This window comes from Syngnathoides biaculeatus, chromosome 13 (assembly GCF_019802595.1).
Source record: "Syngnathoides biaculeatus isolate LvHL_M chromosome 13, ASM1980259v1, whole genome shotgun sequence".
NCBI classification, from domain to species: domain Eukaryota; kingdom Metazoa; phylum Chordata; class Actinopteri; order Syngnathiformes; family Syngnathidae; genus Syngnathoides; species Syngnathoides biaculeatus.
Window position 1 is genome coordinate 27307505 of NC_084652.1, and position 15109 is coordinate 27322613.

Consider the following 15109-nt stretch of genomic DNA (forward strand, 5'->3'; position numbering starts at 1 on the left):
TGTCCTTTTTTGTGGCACCCCCAAACCAGACTGTGATGGAGGAAGACCGTACTGATTTGATGACCACTGTGGAGAACTGTCTCAGCTGCTCTTGTGAGAGGCCGTGCTTCCTCAGAAGCTGCAGGAACTACATCTTTTGCTGGGCTTTTTTGAAGATGGAGTTGATGTTCATCTCAGATTCCTATGAGACTATATTTCCCAAGAACTTGAAGGTCTCGACCATTGACACAAGACATTTGGACAGTGTCAGGGGCACCTGTGGTGAAGGATGCCTCCTGAGGTCCACAATTATCTCTACAGTCTTAAGAGTGTTCGATGCCAGGTTGTGTACACCATACCAAAGCTCCAGTTTCGCCACTTCCTGTCGATACATAGGCTTGTCACCATCTTTGATGAGGCCAATGACCGTGGTGTCATCTGCGAACTTCAGTAGTTTGAGAGTTAGATGCCACGAGGTGCAGTCGTTAGTGTAGAGCGAGAAGAGCAGAGGGGAGAGGACAAATCCTTGGAGTGCCCTGGTACTGATAGTACGCGTGGATGAGGTAGTGTCCCCCAGCCTCACCTCCTGTGTCCTGCCCGTCAGGAAGTTGTAGATCCACTGGGAGATGGCGGGCGAAAAGCTTAGCTGGAGAAGTTTAAAGGAGAGTTCAGGGATGATGGTGAAACGCAGAGCTGAAGTCCACAAACAGAATCCTCGGATAGGTTCCCTCGCTGTCAAGATGTTAAAGGATGAGGTGCAGACCTATGTTGATGGCATCATCCGCAGATCTGTTAGCTCGGTAAGGGAACTGCAGTGGGTCAGCCGGGGACCTGTGAAGCTCTTGAGATAGTCCAGCACATGGCGTTCAAAGGACTTCATGATGATAGGTGTCAAGGCAACAGGCCTGTAGCGATTAAGACCTGAGACCGGTATGATGGTGGAGTGTTTGAAGCAGGTTGAAACTTCACACAGTCCTCGAGACCTGTTGAAGATCTTTGTGAAGACAGGAGCAAGTTGGTCTGCGCAGACGTTGAGGCAGGATGGGGACACAAGGTCTGGGCTCGGCGCTTTGTTGATCTTTTGTTGTTTGAAGATCTGCCTAACGTCCCTTTCATGGATGTTAAATAGTAGAGTGGAAGGTGGTCCGGCTTGTGGTCCATCTTGGTGGGGCGTGGTGTGGAAGTGTCTTTTTTTAATCTGAAAAAGCTATTTAGGTCGTCGGCTGACTTGGTTTTGTTTTCTACAGGGGGGGAACGTCACTTGTAAATAGTGAGCGATTGTAAATCGTCCCAGACTGATTTGGAGTCTATAGCGATCCAATTTAGCTGCATCGTCCCTCTTTAATTTAATTTAATTTAGTCTCACTGGCTTCTAGTGCGATTGTAGAGGGCCCTATCCCCACTACGATATGCAATCTCTTTGGCCTGGCGAAGTTGCCTAAGTCTGGCTGAAAACCACACTTTGTTGTTATTGAATGTGCGAAAATTTTTTCATTTATTCAAACGTTCCAAGCTGGCAATGAATGCAAATGATTCTCTCAAAGAACTGTTGAATCTTCTGTTCTCCTCAACTACAGTCCTGTGAAAAGGTATTTGCCACCTTACTAATTTTTTTTTTTTAAATGTATCATTCACATCGGTTTCAAATCATCAAACAAATTTTAATATCACTGAGAGACAACCTAAGGAAATACAAAATGCAGTTTTCAGATGACAAATCAATTTATAAAGGCACAAACAAAATCTGAACCTTTCTGACCTTTTAAACAAATATTGGAATATGGCAACAACTGAATATCTACAAAAAAAGTACATTACCACAGGATAAAAAAATATCCAGGAGTCACTTCCACCATTTTCCTTGGAAGAAGAAAGCAAGCTTATGAGGAAGAAAAAATTCAAACAGGCGATAAAAGCAGTAGCATGCAGAAAAGCGTCTGCACTGTTTGAGAGCAGGAAGAAAGAACGCACAGTACTTGCAATTAACATCGTTTTTTTCTGCAGGCAGTCCTGAAATCACTTTTGTATGTACTCATCATACATCCTGACCGTTATGCCTTTCTCACTCCATTTATCCTTTAGCTGCTACAGTCCCAGAGCAGAAGACAGTCACTCTGGATGTTGATGCTAATAATCGCCGCGGTCGAATTGAATGGTGCACCTGTTATTATCTTGGCAACTTCTCCCTAAATTCTGCCTTTGAGATTAAACTGCATTGGATGGCTGTCACTGCTGCAGCCCTCTTCGAGATGGTAACTACATTTTCTTTATGATGTTCTTCAGCATTTCTATATTGTTGCTGTCTAATGATTGGTTTTTCAGAGTTGGACCTTTGTCTGCTCCTAGCATCACATTAATTATTAATTTCTACTTGCGTGTCAGTCACTACGCTTTGTTTCTTTTCACAAAATGCTCTGTTGTTAAAAAAAATGGTGAAACCAACTCATTCTATTGCTCATTACTAAAGAACACAAAATAACCAAAACCTTTTTCCTCCAGTAGAAAAAGAGTATTCTTTCTTTTGGTAGTTTTTGTCACAAACACAGGACATGGGATAGGACCCAAATGTATGACTCCGAGGCTGTGACATGGTTTTCGAGGGTGGTTTAATATCAGGCAGAGGTCATAAGCATAAGCAGTTTAAAGTGACAGCACAAAATTGCATGGCAAAAAGGTCAGATAACTACAAGGTAAAAATTTGGAACATGAACAAAAGAATATGGTGGCACAGGGACCCTGAGCCACAGTAGTGAGCCAAATACACGAACAAGAAGCTTGCATACTCACACACATCGAACTGGCCCCTAGTGACGCCACACACACGAGTCTTAAATACATGACATAATTAGTACCAGTGAGGAGCTGCTGCCAGGAGCAGCCACGCACACGGCAGTGGCATGACCACGACCCTGACAGTTGTGGTCCTTGTATTGCACCAGAACACAATATTCTGTGGGTCTTGAAAAATCAGTCACAGTGCCCTGAAATGGCTGTTAATATGGGGTAACTATGAAAATTCTTGACAGTTAATGAATTAACGATGAGAAAACAAGCATTTATTGATGATTGGAACCTGGCCGTACATTAAATTTACATTTTTATTTACGCTTTTTGGTCATTTTTGTTGTTTTTATCTAATTTTAAATGTTTTATCTCTTTGTTTTCAAATGCTTTTAATCATGTGAAGCACATTGAGTTATCTTGTGTATGAAATGCGCTCTACAAATAAATTTGCTTTGCTTTACATTATTTACCAAACTACTGGCTGCCTGTGGACATTCATTTACTAAACTGCACAGTACCTATGCTTATTTGAAGGAGGTTTTGCCTTTTATTTTTTACAAATGCATAAGTGTCCGCGAGACATTCTGATGTCCACACCCAAATAATGAAATCAAAATAAAGCCTGTTATGGCCTCTATATTTGCAGAAACATTAACAAAATATATCATAATACACATTAGGAAATGACATCAATTCACTTAAAAATTGAAACAAATTATATTGCAGTGTACTCATAAACGGTTGAAATTAGAACTACAGTATTTCATGTACAACAGTGTGTTCAGACCGATGAAACACAACATTATTATTCAGCACCTTGATCATATTCAAATGTTCTACCCTCTCAAATGTTCCATTCTATGTCTATGGCAGCTGGCAAGCATCCTGCAGGTATTTAGCTCCTGTGTGAGGAAGCCCTTTTCTTTTATAAGGAGGAAAACAACAATAGATTGTTAGCAGTAACAATGATACTATTATACTCCGACCAACAACAACATTGTAATGACCTACACGGAATAATTGAAGAGTTCAGATGCAAAAGAAAATATCTCAATTTTTGCTGTTTCTGTAGATTCTTTGATTTATATATTATATAAATCTATAATTTTAATCTATAATCAAAATCTATAATCTTCGATTTATAATGTTATATAAATCAAAGAATCTACGGAAACAAAAATTGATATATCTGCTTTTGCGTCTCAAGTCTTCAATTCTTTTTAAGACCCGTTTCCTCCTGTCTTCCTTTACAATGGTAATACTTTCAGAGAAGTCTTAATTGAACAAGTTTATAATTTTTTTTTGTTTTGTTTTTCTTTGCAGTGTTCGAAAGTAATACAGCTTCATAATGACAATATTTTGGTTTCTCTAAATTCTAAGATACTGTAGTTTGCTTCATACCAACTGCCCTTCAGCTGAATCACTGCAAAGAAACTACACTTGTTAGAAGTAACATTATGAAGGAAGGAAGGAAGGAAGGAAGGAAGGAAGGAAGACATTTATCACACTGACCAAGTGAGAGTTGGGAAAGCGCCACTCCCCTCCACAGTGGAATAGTGAGGCATATTTTTACCCTATTACAAGTATTCTGATGAATATTGCATTCATGGAACAAGAATTAAACCATTAAAATCTATTTTTATCCATCTTCAGGGAGCCGCCATGTTGGGGAATATCTGTCTCTATTGTTGACTGAAATTAATGTCACAACTGCCCTCGTGCGTTGCATCAGTTATATGCGGAATCTCATCTGACTAAACCCGGAAAACAGCTGAGCTTATACACCGGGAGCCCTCGTGTTTGTTGCAATAACTAGCATAACTAAGGGTTGATGATAAGGGTATTTTTATTCAGATACTAAAAAATGAAAAGTTAAATTGTGTAAAATTAATCTATTGTATATTCATAGTATTATAATTGACTATTACTTAAAAAGAATGAGGAAAAAAAAGTTTTCAACCTGGATTTAAAAACATTCACACTTGGAGCTGGCGTCACTGTTGGCGACATATTCCAATTGTGTGCAGCATAAGAGCTACAGTGAAGAAAATTAATACACCCTGCTATATTGCCAGTTCTCACACTTTGAAATCATGGAGGGGTCTGAAATTTTCATTGTAGGTGCATATTCACTGTGCGAGAGATAATCTAAAATGAAAAATCCAGAAATCACAATGTATGATTTTTTTTTTTAAATAATTTGTGTGATACAACTGCAAATAAGTATTTGAACACCTGTCTATCAGCTACAATTCTGACCCTCAAAGACCTGTTAGTCCCCCTTTAAAAGTCCACCTCCGCTCCATGTATTATCCTGAATCAGATGCACCTGTGTGAGGTCAATAGCTGCATAAAGACACCTGTCCACGCCACACAATCAGTAAGACTCAAACTTGTAACATGGCCCAGACCAAAGAGCTGTCCAAAGACAGCAGAGACAAAACTGTACAACCCCACATGGCTGGAAAGGGCTACGGAGAAATTGTCAAGCAGCTTGGTGAAAAAAGGTCCACTGTTGGAGTCATCAAAAAATGGAAGAAGCTAAACATGACTGTCAATCTCAATCGGAGTGGAGCCCCATGCAAGATATCACCTTGTGGGGTCTCAATGATCCTTAGATAGGTGAGGAATCAGGCCAGGACTACATGACAGGACTTACTCAATGACCTGAAAAGAGCTTGGACCACCGTTTCCAAGGTGACTGTTGGTAATACACTGAGACGTCATGGTTTGAAATCATGCATGGCACGGAAGGTTCCGCTGCTGAAACCAGCACATGTCAAGGCCTGTCTTAGGTTTGCCAACGACCATTTGGATTATACAAAGGAGTCATGGTAGAAGGTTTTGTGGTCAGATGAGACCAAAATGGAACTTTTTGGTCATAAGTCCACTAACCGTGTTTGGAGGAATAAGCATGATCAGTTCCATCCCAAGAACACCATAACCACTGTGAAGCATGGGGGTGGGACCATCGTGCTTTGGTGGTGTTATTCTGAACATGGACAGGACAACTGCATTGTATTAAGGAGAGGATGACCGCGGCTATGTATTGTGAGATTTTGGGGAACAACCTCTTTCCCTCAGTCAGAACATTGAAGATGGGTCGTTGCTGGGTCTTTCAACATGACAATGACCCGGAGCTCACAGGCAGGAAAACCAAGGAGTGGCTCCGTAAGAAGCATATCAAAGTTCTGGCGTGGCCTAGCCAGTCTCCAGACCTAAACCCAATAGAAACTCTTTGGAGGGAGCTGAAACTCTGTGTTTTTCAGCGACAGCCCAGACTATTGGGTTTGTATTCTGTAACAATTTCTTTCATATATTCAGGACCTAGACCAGGGGTCACCAACGCGGTGCCCGGGGGCGCTTGGTAGCCCGCGAGGACAATTTAAAGCGCCCGCGAGGCATGTTCTAAAAATACCATAGCTTTAAATGTTGAATCTGACTTACGTATGTTAGTTAAAATTTTAAAATATCTAATGTCACATGATCCAAAAAATTTAAATGAAAATATTTTATGCATGTATAATGAACTATGACTGAGGTTTGCTGCAAACAAGTCATGTAGCCCTTCGTACAAGCAGTTCTCATGAAGTAGACCTCAGACTAAAAAAGGTTGATGACCCCTGATGTAGACGATTTAGTGAATTATAGACCAGTAGTTTAGCTCTTTGTACCTTTATTTTTTTTGTCACTTTGTGACATTTAAAATGTCGGAAACGGAATAAAATCAATCTTTTTGGCCCAATTTCAATTTTTGATCACATGATCAGATCAGACAGCCGTAGTTGACATGATTCTTTGAACCCAAATTTGAAAACTAATTTCGGGAGCATATAACCAAATAGAAAAGTGTCCAGGAAAGGTGTCAGAATTTTATTTTCTCAGAAGTGGATATTGCAATGGAGTAAAAGTCCACCCCATATATGCTATACATCTAATTATCTCGTCATTTCCTTTAATGTACTCCACTGAACAATGAAAAGCCTTAATCCGATAGGTCATATCATACAGTATGTACTGTACCTTGAAAATCTAGGTTAATCCGATATGATTTAATGGTGTCTTTATCAGCAATTAAGAATTTTCACTGGTGCCGCCATTTTGGTGAGCCACATGACCTACTTGCGCGAATGTGACGTATTCTGTGAAAATAAAGAAATCCTGCCTGATTTGTAGTGTAATCACATGTAGTACCACCACCATCAGACACGTGAAAATGCCCTACTGTATCGCGAAATCTTGCCATAATTTGGATAGAAATTATTCGAGGAAGGCTTGGTGGAAGATTCTACCCAGTAAGAAAAGCAACATTTAAAGGTCAAGCGTCGTCAAACGGATGATTTTTGGTATATTATTAATGAAAAACCCACAGCCAATATGGTTCCATATGTTTTTTCACCACAAAACACGATTTTGACGTGTACAGCTTTTTGTAACTCCCGCCATGAAAATCCTCTCAGGGATTTGTATTTGAGAAGAAGCAGGAAGTGACGTAAAGGACAGCGACGCCCCCTCGTGGACTTGTTTGTTTCCATTAGTTTTCCCTCCGGGAAGGTAGCTCGTTGTTCCTTTGTGTTAGCCAAAATGCCGGCTCATTGCATTGCTGGACATTGCTTAAACACTTCGAGAGGATGGATTTACCCTTTGTAAGTTTGCATAAGACCCGGTTTGTCATGAAAAATGGATTGCATGGGTGACGAGGACGAGAGCTTCGTGGGTTCCAAATAACAGGTAGGTGTGTAGACAGCTACTAAAAAAATAATAGTTTGGGGCGGACCACGTAATTGGTCTCTCTCATAACGTAACAAAAGATCCGCGTATGAAATGTCGATGTGTGCATCGCCAGCCAACCATGTCTCACTCAGCCTCGTCTCGATAGTGTTCATCGCGTACTGCGCCGACTTTGAACATAGCCCTAAAAGCAGCATAGCTCGGCTCCACCTCCTCCTTATATGCCACCACGGGCGCCGAAACTCAGCCACACTGGCTGAAGTGCCGCCTTCAGCGGTCACAACTTCTGCGAAGGCTGTGCGTCGGGCTTTGCAACGGGGGCAGCTCTGTAGAACCCAGCCGAGAATGCGTTACTCAGTCGCGTGCCCGCCTAAAGCGCCCCAGCTCGACTGTGACCACCCCCCTAAAGCAGCACCGCTCGGCTCTGTCATAAGCCACACCGGCCGGCTGCGATGAGCCGCGATGGCTCATCTCCGCCGCGGAAGTGGATCGGACGGGATGCGGTTTGGCCGTGATCGGATATCATCTGAATATGGCTCGAAACAATAGTGTAATATTGCCCTGAGGGCTCAAAACAATAGTGTAATATTGCCCCGGTAACTTCACTCGGTTGTGTGGTCTTGTCCTTTTCGAAAAGAGCTTTGGTGTCAGAAGGGGCGTCTGAAAAATCTGAATATCTCTGTTGTTCGCCTTACGTAGTAGCAGGCATTGCTCGTTTCCAACGGCGGAAGTGACGATGACGTCAAGGACAGAGGACGCGACTAATATGGCGACCACTTGGATGTCGAGGGACAATGAATTGGGCATCTTTGTGCATGGATGACGCGCTCTCCGCTTACTTTTTTTGTCGTATAGACATAGAGGCTAATACTGTTATGTATTTTTTCATTACAATATTTATTTTAGAATGTTTATAGGGATGACAGTCCTACTTTAAGGACCCAGTTGCTAGCGAAGTGTTTGCCCTGAGCCGTACGACATATGAACAGGTGTATTTGCGCATTTATTTAAGACCAACATTTTTGGAGTACAATGAGTCTCTGAATTCTTTAACATTATGATGTTGCTCACTAATGATGACAAAAGTACTTCTTACCATTAATGGGACTTTTTGTGCTTTCATACATCATGCAGGCATTGAGACTTCCATCCCTTCATCGTGACCGTTATTCAATTTGATTTGCCATCATGATGGTACAATGGTGAATAGTTCTTGTCGACAAAGGCATGTCTTTTATTAATTTGATTGTCTTGTCTTTATGTGAAGTTGGAAAAATGTTGATTGGCAGCGTTGAGTACGAATGCTTTGGCATACTCCCCATCTGATGACAGTAGAACCCTTCCTCTCCACAAAGGCTTTCCATTCTTGTTGAAAACTTCGGTGGTACTCCTATTTTTTTTCTTTGAGCGACCTTTGTCAAAAAAAATAATTATTGTTCCGACACGATCAGCGTTCGACCGTTCTGCACCTGTGGTTAGTTAACTTGTCAGACTCAGCATCATTCGTGTCCGAAAATCCATCCAAAGGTTCACCATTATTTACAGCCACAGGTTCAAATCTTTATGGACGTATTCCTCACTCCTCATGATCAACCGATAGTGCCATTTCTTCATCAGATGAGGATAAATCTGAGAAATCAGCACTGTCCGAGATTATGTATTCCTTTTGTTTGCGCACAGGAGACGTCACTTCCTGTTTTTTCAAGTCATGTGTGTCGCCAAAATGGTGGCACCTGTGAAAATTCATAATTGCCGAAAAAAATCTTTCAAAACACCATTAAAAGATAGCTGATTAACCTCAAATTTTCAAGGTACAGTACATATGACATAACCTATCGGATTAAGGATTTTCATTGTTCAACGGAGTATTCCTTTAAAATATTGTGGAATTGCAGGTATGGCTTTGACAATCCAGAGCTACAAGGAGTAACTCTTTGTTTTGTGTAGCACTCGGTACCTGGCTTGACATAAGGAGACTGTAATTTCAGAAATTAATACTCTTCCCTTTTCAAGTGTATTGTAATTCTTTTTTTTAGGTTCAAGGTTGGCACAGGAAAGCGGCTTCCTGTGGTTTGTTATTGGTTCCTGTTTTGGAGGGTCCATTCGCACTGACATCACAACTATATGGAGATCCACTGAGAGCCCAACTCTTCATTACTATTAATATTCAATGTCTGATGAAGAATGGTAGCGAAAACTTGTTTGAAGGTACAAAATCTTGATGTTTTTTTTTTTTTTTCTTCATGTGATTTCTTCATCTTTATATTTGTTCAAACAGGTTTTGAACCAGAGACCTACTGGGAAAGGATGCAGCTCTTTCAAGAGGCCATATTGTTCAGGTTTTTATGGCTAGACTGTACTACCCTTCCAAAGTTTTCGTTATGTTTGATTTATGCAAGAATAGCATAAATCAACTTCCTTCCTTTTCAAAGTCTAAGACGGTACGTTTTTCAGGCGCTGTAAACCCTCCGGCATCTTTAACGATACGGCTAACATATCGGGGGAGCTGTCGTTACCGACTATGAGTTTAAAAGTACAACAAAAACTTGCTCAAACAAAACCGTTAAAACATGGTCATTCCCTATAATGCACTCGGGTTTGTGCATGCACAGATGGCTCCAATTTGTAGAACAAAAATACTTTACTTTCAGCATGTGTAGAAGACTAAAAATCTACCTCACTTGTGCATAGAAGAAGAATCTACTTCAATTTCCTGTGGAAGAAGACAAAGTTACATCTAGCATGTGTAGAAGAAGAATGAGGAAGAATCTTTGTCGTGAACATGCATTCATGCACACAAAAATTGTTGTCCGCATTTTACCTATTGCAGTGAAGACACACTTGTTAGTTGAATATACTGGAGCAGGGAGCAGCTGAAGCGCCCGGAGACCAATTTGTGGTATCATTGTCTTGCTCAAGCACACCACAACCATGAGTCCCAGGGATGTTCCAGTCCGGGATTAGGTCTCTTGGGTAACCTAAGTCCCCCACAGTGGCAGGCAATGATCTTGACCATTGGGCCACGGCTGGCCCATCGTTTTGGTGCCCCCAAAGCACGACGCAGCATGAGACACATGAATGCAAAATATTCATTGATCCATTTTCTTAGCTGATTATCCTCACAAGGGTCGTTGGAGTGCTGGAGCCTAACCCAGCTGTCTACGGGCGGGAGGCGGGGTACACCCGGAACTGGTTGCCAGGCAATCGCAGTGCACATAGAGACGAACAACAGCCGCACTCACAATCACAACTTGGGCCAATTTAAACCCTCCAATCAATGCATGTTTGGAAGGTGTGGGAGGAAACCGAAGTGCCTGGAGAAAACCCACGCAGGCATGGAGAGAACATGCATACTCCACACAGGCGGACTGGGATTGAACCCGGGTCCTCAGAACTGTGAGGCCAATGCTTTACAGGTGTTCCACTGTGTCACCAATGCAAAATGTACAGTTTTAATTTTTTATTTAATTATTTTTCCACAAAAATGTCAAAAAAATTGGCCGCATGCAAAGGTCTTCCTTTTCTGAGGCCTGCCAATGGGTTTTAAATGCGTGGAGCAGCGTGAAAGAATCTACTGTCAAAAGACTCTACTGCTACGTGAGAACAGCACATTTTCAGCGGTAACCTGAGAGGAAAATGACATTGAAAGAGACATATATAGTGTGTGATGGAGACTATCTGAGGCTCTTCAACTGTGCACTGAAGACGATGACTTTATTGGTTTCAGTGAACAGGAGGATGAATAAAAACAAATTTGCTCCGTTTTACTCCTGTGTTACAGTCACTGTTTTGAAACAAGGTCTATAAATAAACATTTCCAAAGTCTTTCTGTGTGAATGTACCAGGATGTATGGTATATATCTGCGGCATAAGGTCAGGCGCAGCTCCTGTATATTCTTCTTCTTTTCCTTTCGGCTTGTCCCATGAGGGGTCGCCACAGCGTGTCATCTTTTGCCATCTTAGCCTATCTCGTGCATCTTCCTCTCTAAACCCAACTGCCCTCATGTCTTCCCTCACCACATCTACAAACCTTCTCTTTGGTCTTCCTCTTGCCCTTTTGCCTAGCAGCTCCATCCTCAGGACCCTACCACGAATATACTCACTCTCTTGCCTCTGAACATGTCCAAACCATCGAAGTCTGCTTTCTCGAACCTTGTCAGCAAAACATCCAACTTTGGCTGTCCCTCTAATGAGCTCAGTTCTAATCCTATCCAACCTGCTCACTCCGAGCGAGAACGTCAACATCTTCATTTCTGCCACCTCCCGTTTTGCTTCCTGTTTCTTCAGTGCCTCCGTCTCTAATCCGTACATCATGCCCGGCCTCACCACTGTTTTGTAAACTTTGCCCTTCATCCAAGCAGAGACTCTTCTGTCACATAAGACACCAGACACCTTTCGCCTGCTGTTCCAACCTGCTTGGACCCGTTTCTTCACTTCCTGACCACACTCACCATTGCTCTGTATTGTTGACCCCAAGTATTTGAAGTCGTCCACCCTCGCTATCTCTTCTCCCTGTAGCCTCACTCTCCCCCTCCACTTTTCTCATTCACGCACATATATTCTGTTTTACTTCGGCTCATCTTCATTCCTCTCCTTTCCAGTGCATGTCTCCATCTTTCTAATTGTTCCTCTGCATGCTCCCTGCTTTCACTGCATATGACAATATCATCTGCGAACATCATGGTCCAAGGGGATTCCAGTCTAACCTCATCTGTCAGCCTATCCATTACCACTGCAAACAGGAAGGGGCTCAGAGCTGATTCCTGATGCAGTCCCACCTCAACCTTAAATTCCTCTGTCACACCTAAGGCACACCTCACCATTGTTCTGCTGCCATCATACATGTCCTGTACTATTTTAACATACTTCTCTGCCACACCAGACTTACGCATGCAGTACCACAGTTCCTCTCTTGGTACTCTGTCTTAGGCTTTCTCTAGATCCACAAAGACACAATGTCGCTCCTTCTGACCTTCTCTGTACTCTTCCACTACCAGCCTCAAGGCAAATAATGCATCTGTGGTACTCTTTCTAGGCATGAAACCATACTGTTGCTCGCAGATACTTACTTCTGTCCTGAGTCTAGCCTCCAATACTCTTTCCCATAACTTCATTGTGTGGCTCATCAACTTTATTTCTCTATAGTTCCCACAGCTCTGAACATCTCCTTTGTTCTTAAAAAAGGGAAGTAGAACACTTTTCCTCCATTCTTCAGGCATCTTTTCGCCTGCTAGTATTCTGTTGAATAAGTTGGTCAATAACTCCACAGCCATATCTCCAAATTGCTTCCATACCTCCATGGGTATGTCATCAGGACCAACTGCCTTTCCATTTTTCATCCTTTGTAGTGCCTTTCTGACTTCCCCCTTAGTAATCATTCCCACTTCCTGGTCCTTCACACTTGCCTCTTCAACTCTTCCTTCTCTCTCATTTTCTTCATTCATCAACTTCTCAAAGTATTCTTTCCATCTATTTAGCACACTACTGGCACCAGTCAACACATTTCCATCTCTATCCTTAATCACCCTTACCTGCTGCACATCCTTCCCATCTCTATCCCGCTGTCTGGCCAACCTGTAGAGATCCTTTTCTCCTTCTTTCGTGTCCAACCTGGTGTACATGTCTTCATATGCCTCTTGTTTAGCCTTTGCCACCTCTACCTTTGCCCTACGTCGCATCTCGATGTACTCCTTTCGCCTCTCCTCAGTCCTCTCATTATCCCACTTCTACTTCGCTAATCTCTTTCCTTGTATGACTCCCTGTATTTTGGGGTTCCACCAACAAGTCTCCTTCACCCCTTTCCTACCAAAAGACACACCAAGTACTCTCCTGCCTGTCTCTCTGATTACCTTGGCTGTCGTAGTCCAGTCTTCCGGGAGCTTCTGCTGTCCATCGAGAGCCTGTCTCACCTCTTTCCGAAAGGCTGCACAACTTTCTTCCTTTCTCAGCTTCCACCACCTGCTTCTCTGCTCTACCTTTGTCTTCTTAATCTTCCTACCCACCACCAGAGTCATCCTACACACTACCATCCTATGCTGTCGAGCTACACTCTCCCCTACCACTACTTTACAGTCAGTAACCTCCTTCAGATTACATCATCTGCACAAAATATAATCCACCTGCGTGCTTCTATCTCCGCTCTAGTAGGTCACTATATGTTCCTCCCTCTTCTGGAAATAAGTGATCACTACAGCCATCTCCATCCTTTTTGCAAAGTCCACCACCATCCGTCCCTCAAAGTCTGGGATGCTCAGAACTACTTCATCTAGTTCCTTCCAGAATTTCTCTTTCAACTCTCGGTCACATCCTACCTGTGGGGCATAGCCGCTAACCACATTATACATAACACCCTCAATTTCAAATTTTAGTCTCATCACTCGATCTGATACTGTTTTCACCGCCAAGATATTCTTAGCCAGCTCTTCCTTTAAAATAACCCCTACTCCATTTCTCTTCTCATCTACTCCGTGGTAGAATAATTTAAACCTTGCTCCTCAACTTCTAGCCTTACTACCTTTCCACCTGCTCTCTTGGATGCACAGAATATCAACCTTCTCCTAATCATCATGTCAACCAACTCCTGAGCTTTTCCTGTCATAGTCCCAACATTCAAAGTCCCTACACTCAGTTGTAGGCTCTGTGCATTCCTCTTTTTCTTCTGACGACAGATCCGGTTTCCTCCTCTTCTTTGTCTTCGACCCACAGTAGCTGAATTTCCACCGACGCCCTGCAGGTTAGCAGTGCCGGGGGCGGGCGTTGTTAACCCGGGCCACAACCGATCCGGTATGGGATTCTTTAGATGAATGCTCATATTTGTTTGGCACAGTTTTTACGCCGGATGCCCTTCCTGACACAACCCTCTGCATTTATCCGGGCTTGGGACCGCTCTACAGATTACACTGGTTTGTGCCTCCATATGGCTTTTTTGAGCCCCACAGGGGTGCATTGCTTCTGTATATAAAAAAAATACTAATAATAAACTACACAGAGCAGACGCAGCTATCGTCTATAGGATACGGTATATGTGAAGGATTTATTTCTAGTTGTGCTTGCCTTTTACTTTGTAGTTTGTATATTTCATCCTCAATGGTTTTTCATGACTACAAAACCAAAATATGTCCATACTTCTTCTCTCAGCTTCATGGGACGTTTGCATTTCTTTTGGGCTGTCCTTCTTGGTGTAGGGGATCATGGGAGATGTGGTTTTCCACCCAGACTGGCCCTCTCAATATTAGCTTAAACAAACTACACCGTTTGATGATCCCATGATACCCTGGAGCATCACAGACAGGAAAATGTATTCAAGGTATGCTTAATATCTTGAATGTTAAAAGTGCTAAAAAAGACATGCACCCAAGTGCAATATCGACTTCTGTGTGTAAATAGAATACGCTATTTCCTGATTTAAAAAAGTCGATTGATTACCTTTTAAAACGATTTAAATCGATATTTCACTGGATGAGTTGATCGACTTTCCCTCCAATGAGTTCATGGTTGAGTTTTACTCACCTAAAGTCCCCAAGAATAGTTAGAGCAAATCTGAGTGCATTTGGACGACAACACTTAGAGTGGTATATAAATGCTGGAAAAAAGCGGAAAACGTATGTGGTGTGTG

General features: G+C 42.3%; 1 protein-coding gene across 22 annotated transcripts in view; it reads left to right on the forward strand.

Moving 5' to 3' along the window:
* depdc5 (DEP domain containing 5, GATOR1 subcomplex subunit) overlaps positions 1–15109 on the forward strand; it is a 225134-nt gene that overhangs the window by 188327 nt on the left and 21698 nt on the right. For all 22 annotated transcript variants that reach the window (XM_061838768.1, XM_061838770.1, XM_061838772.1 and 19 more), the window contains 3 exons: positions 2062–2231; positions 9531–9702; positions 9773–9833. In XM_061838768.1, coding sequence (XP_061694752.1) covers positions 2062–2231; positions 9531–9702; positions 9773–9833 — 403 coding nt within the window. The remainder of the gene's footprint in view (positions 1–2061; positions 2232–9530; positions 9703–9772; positions 9834–15109) is intronic.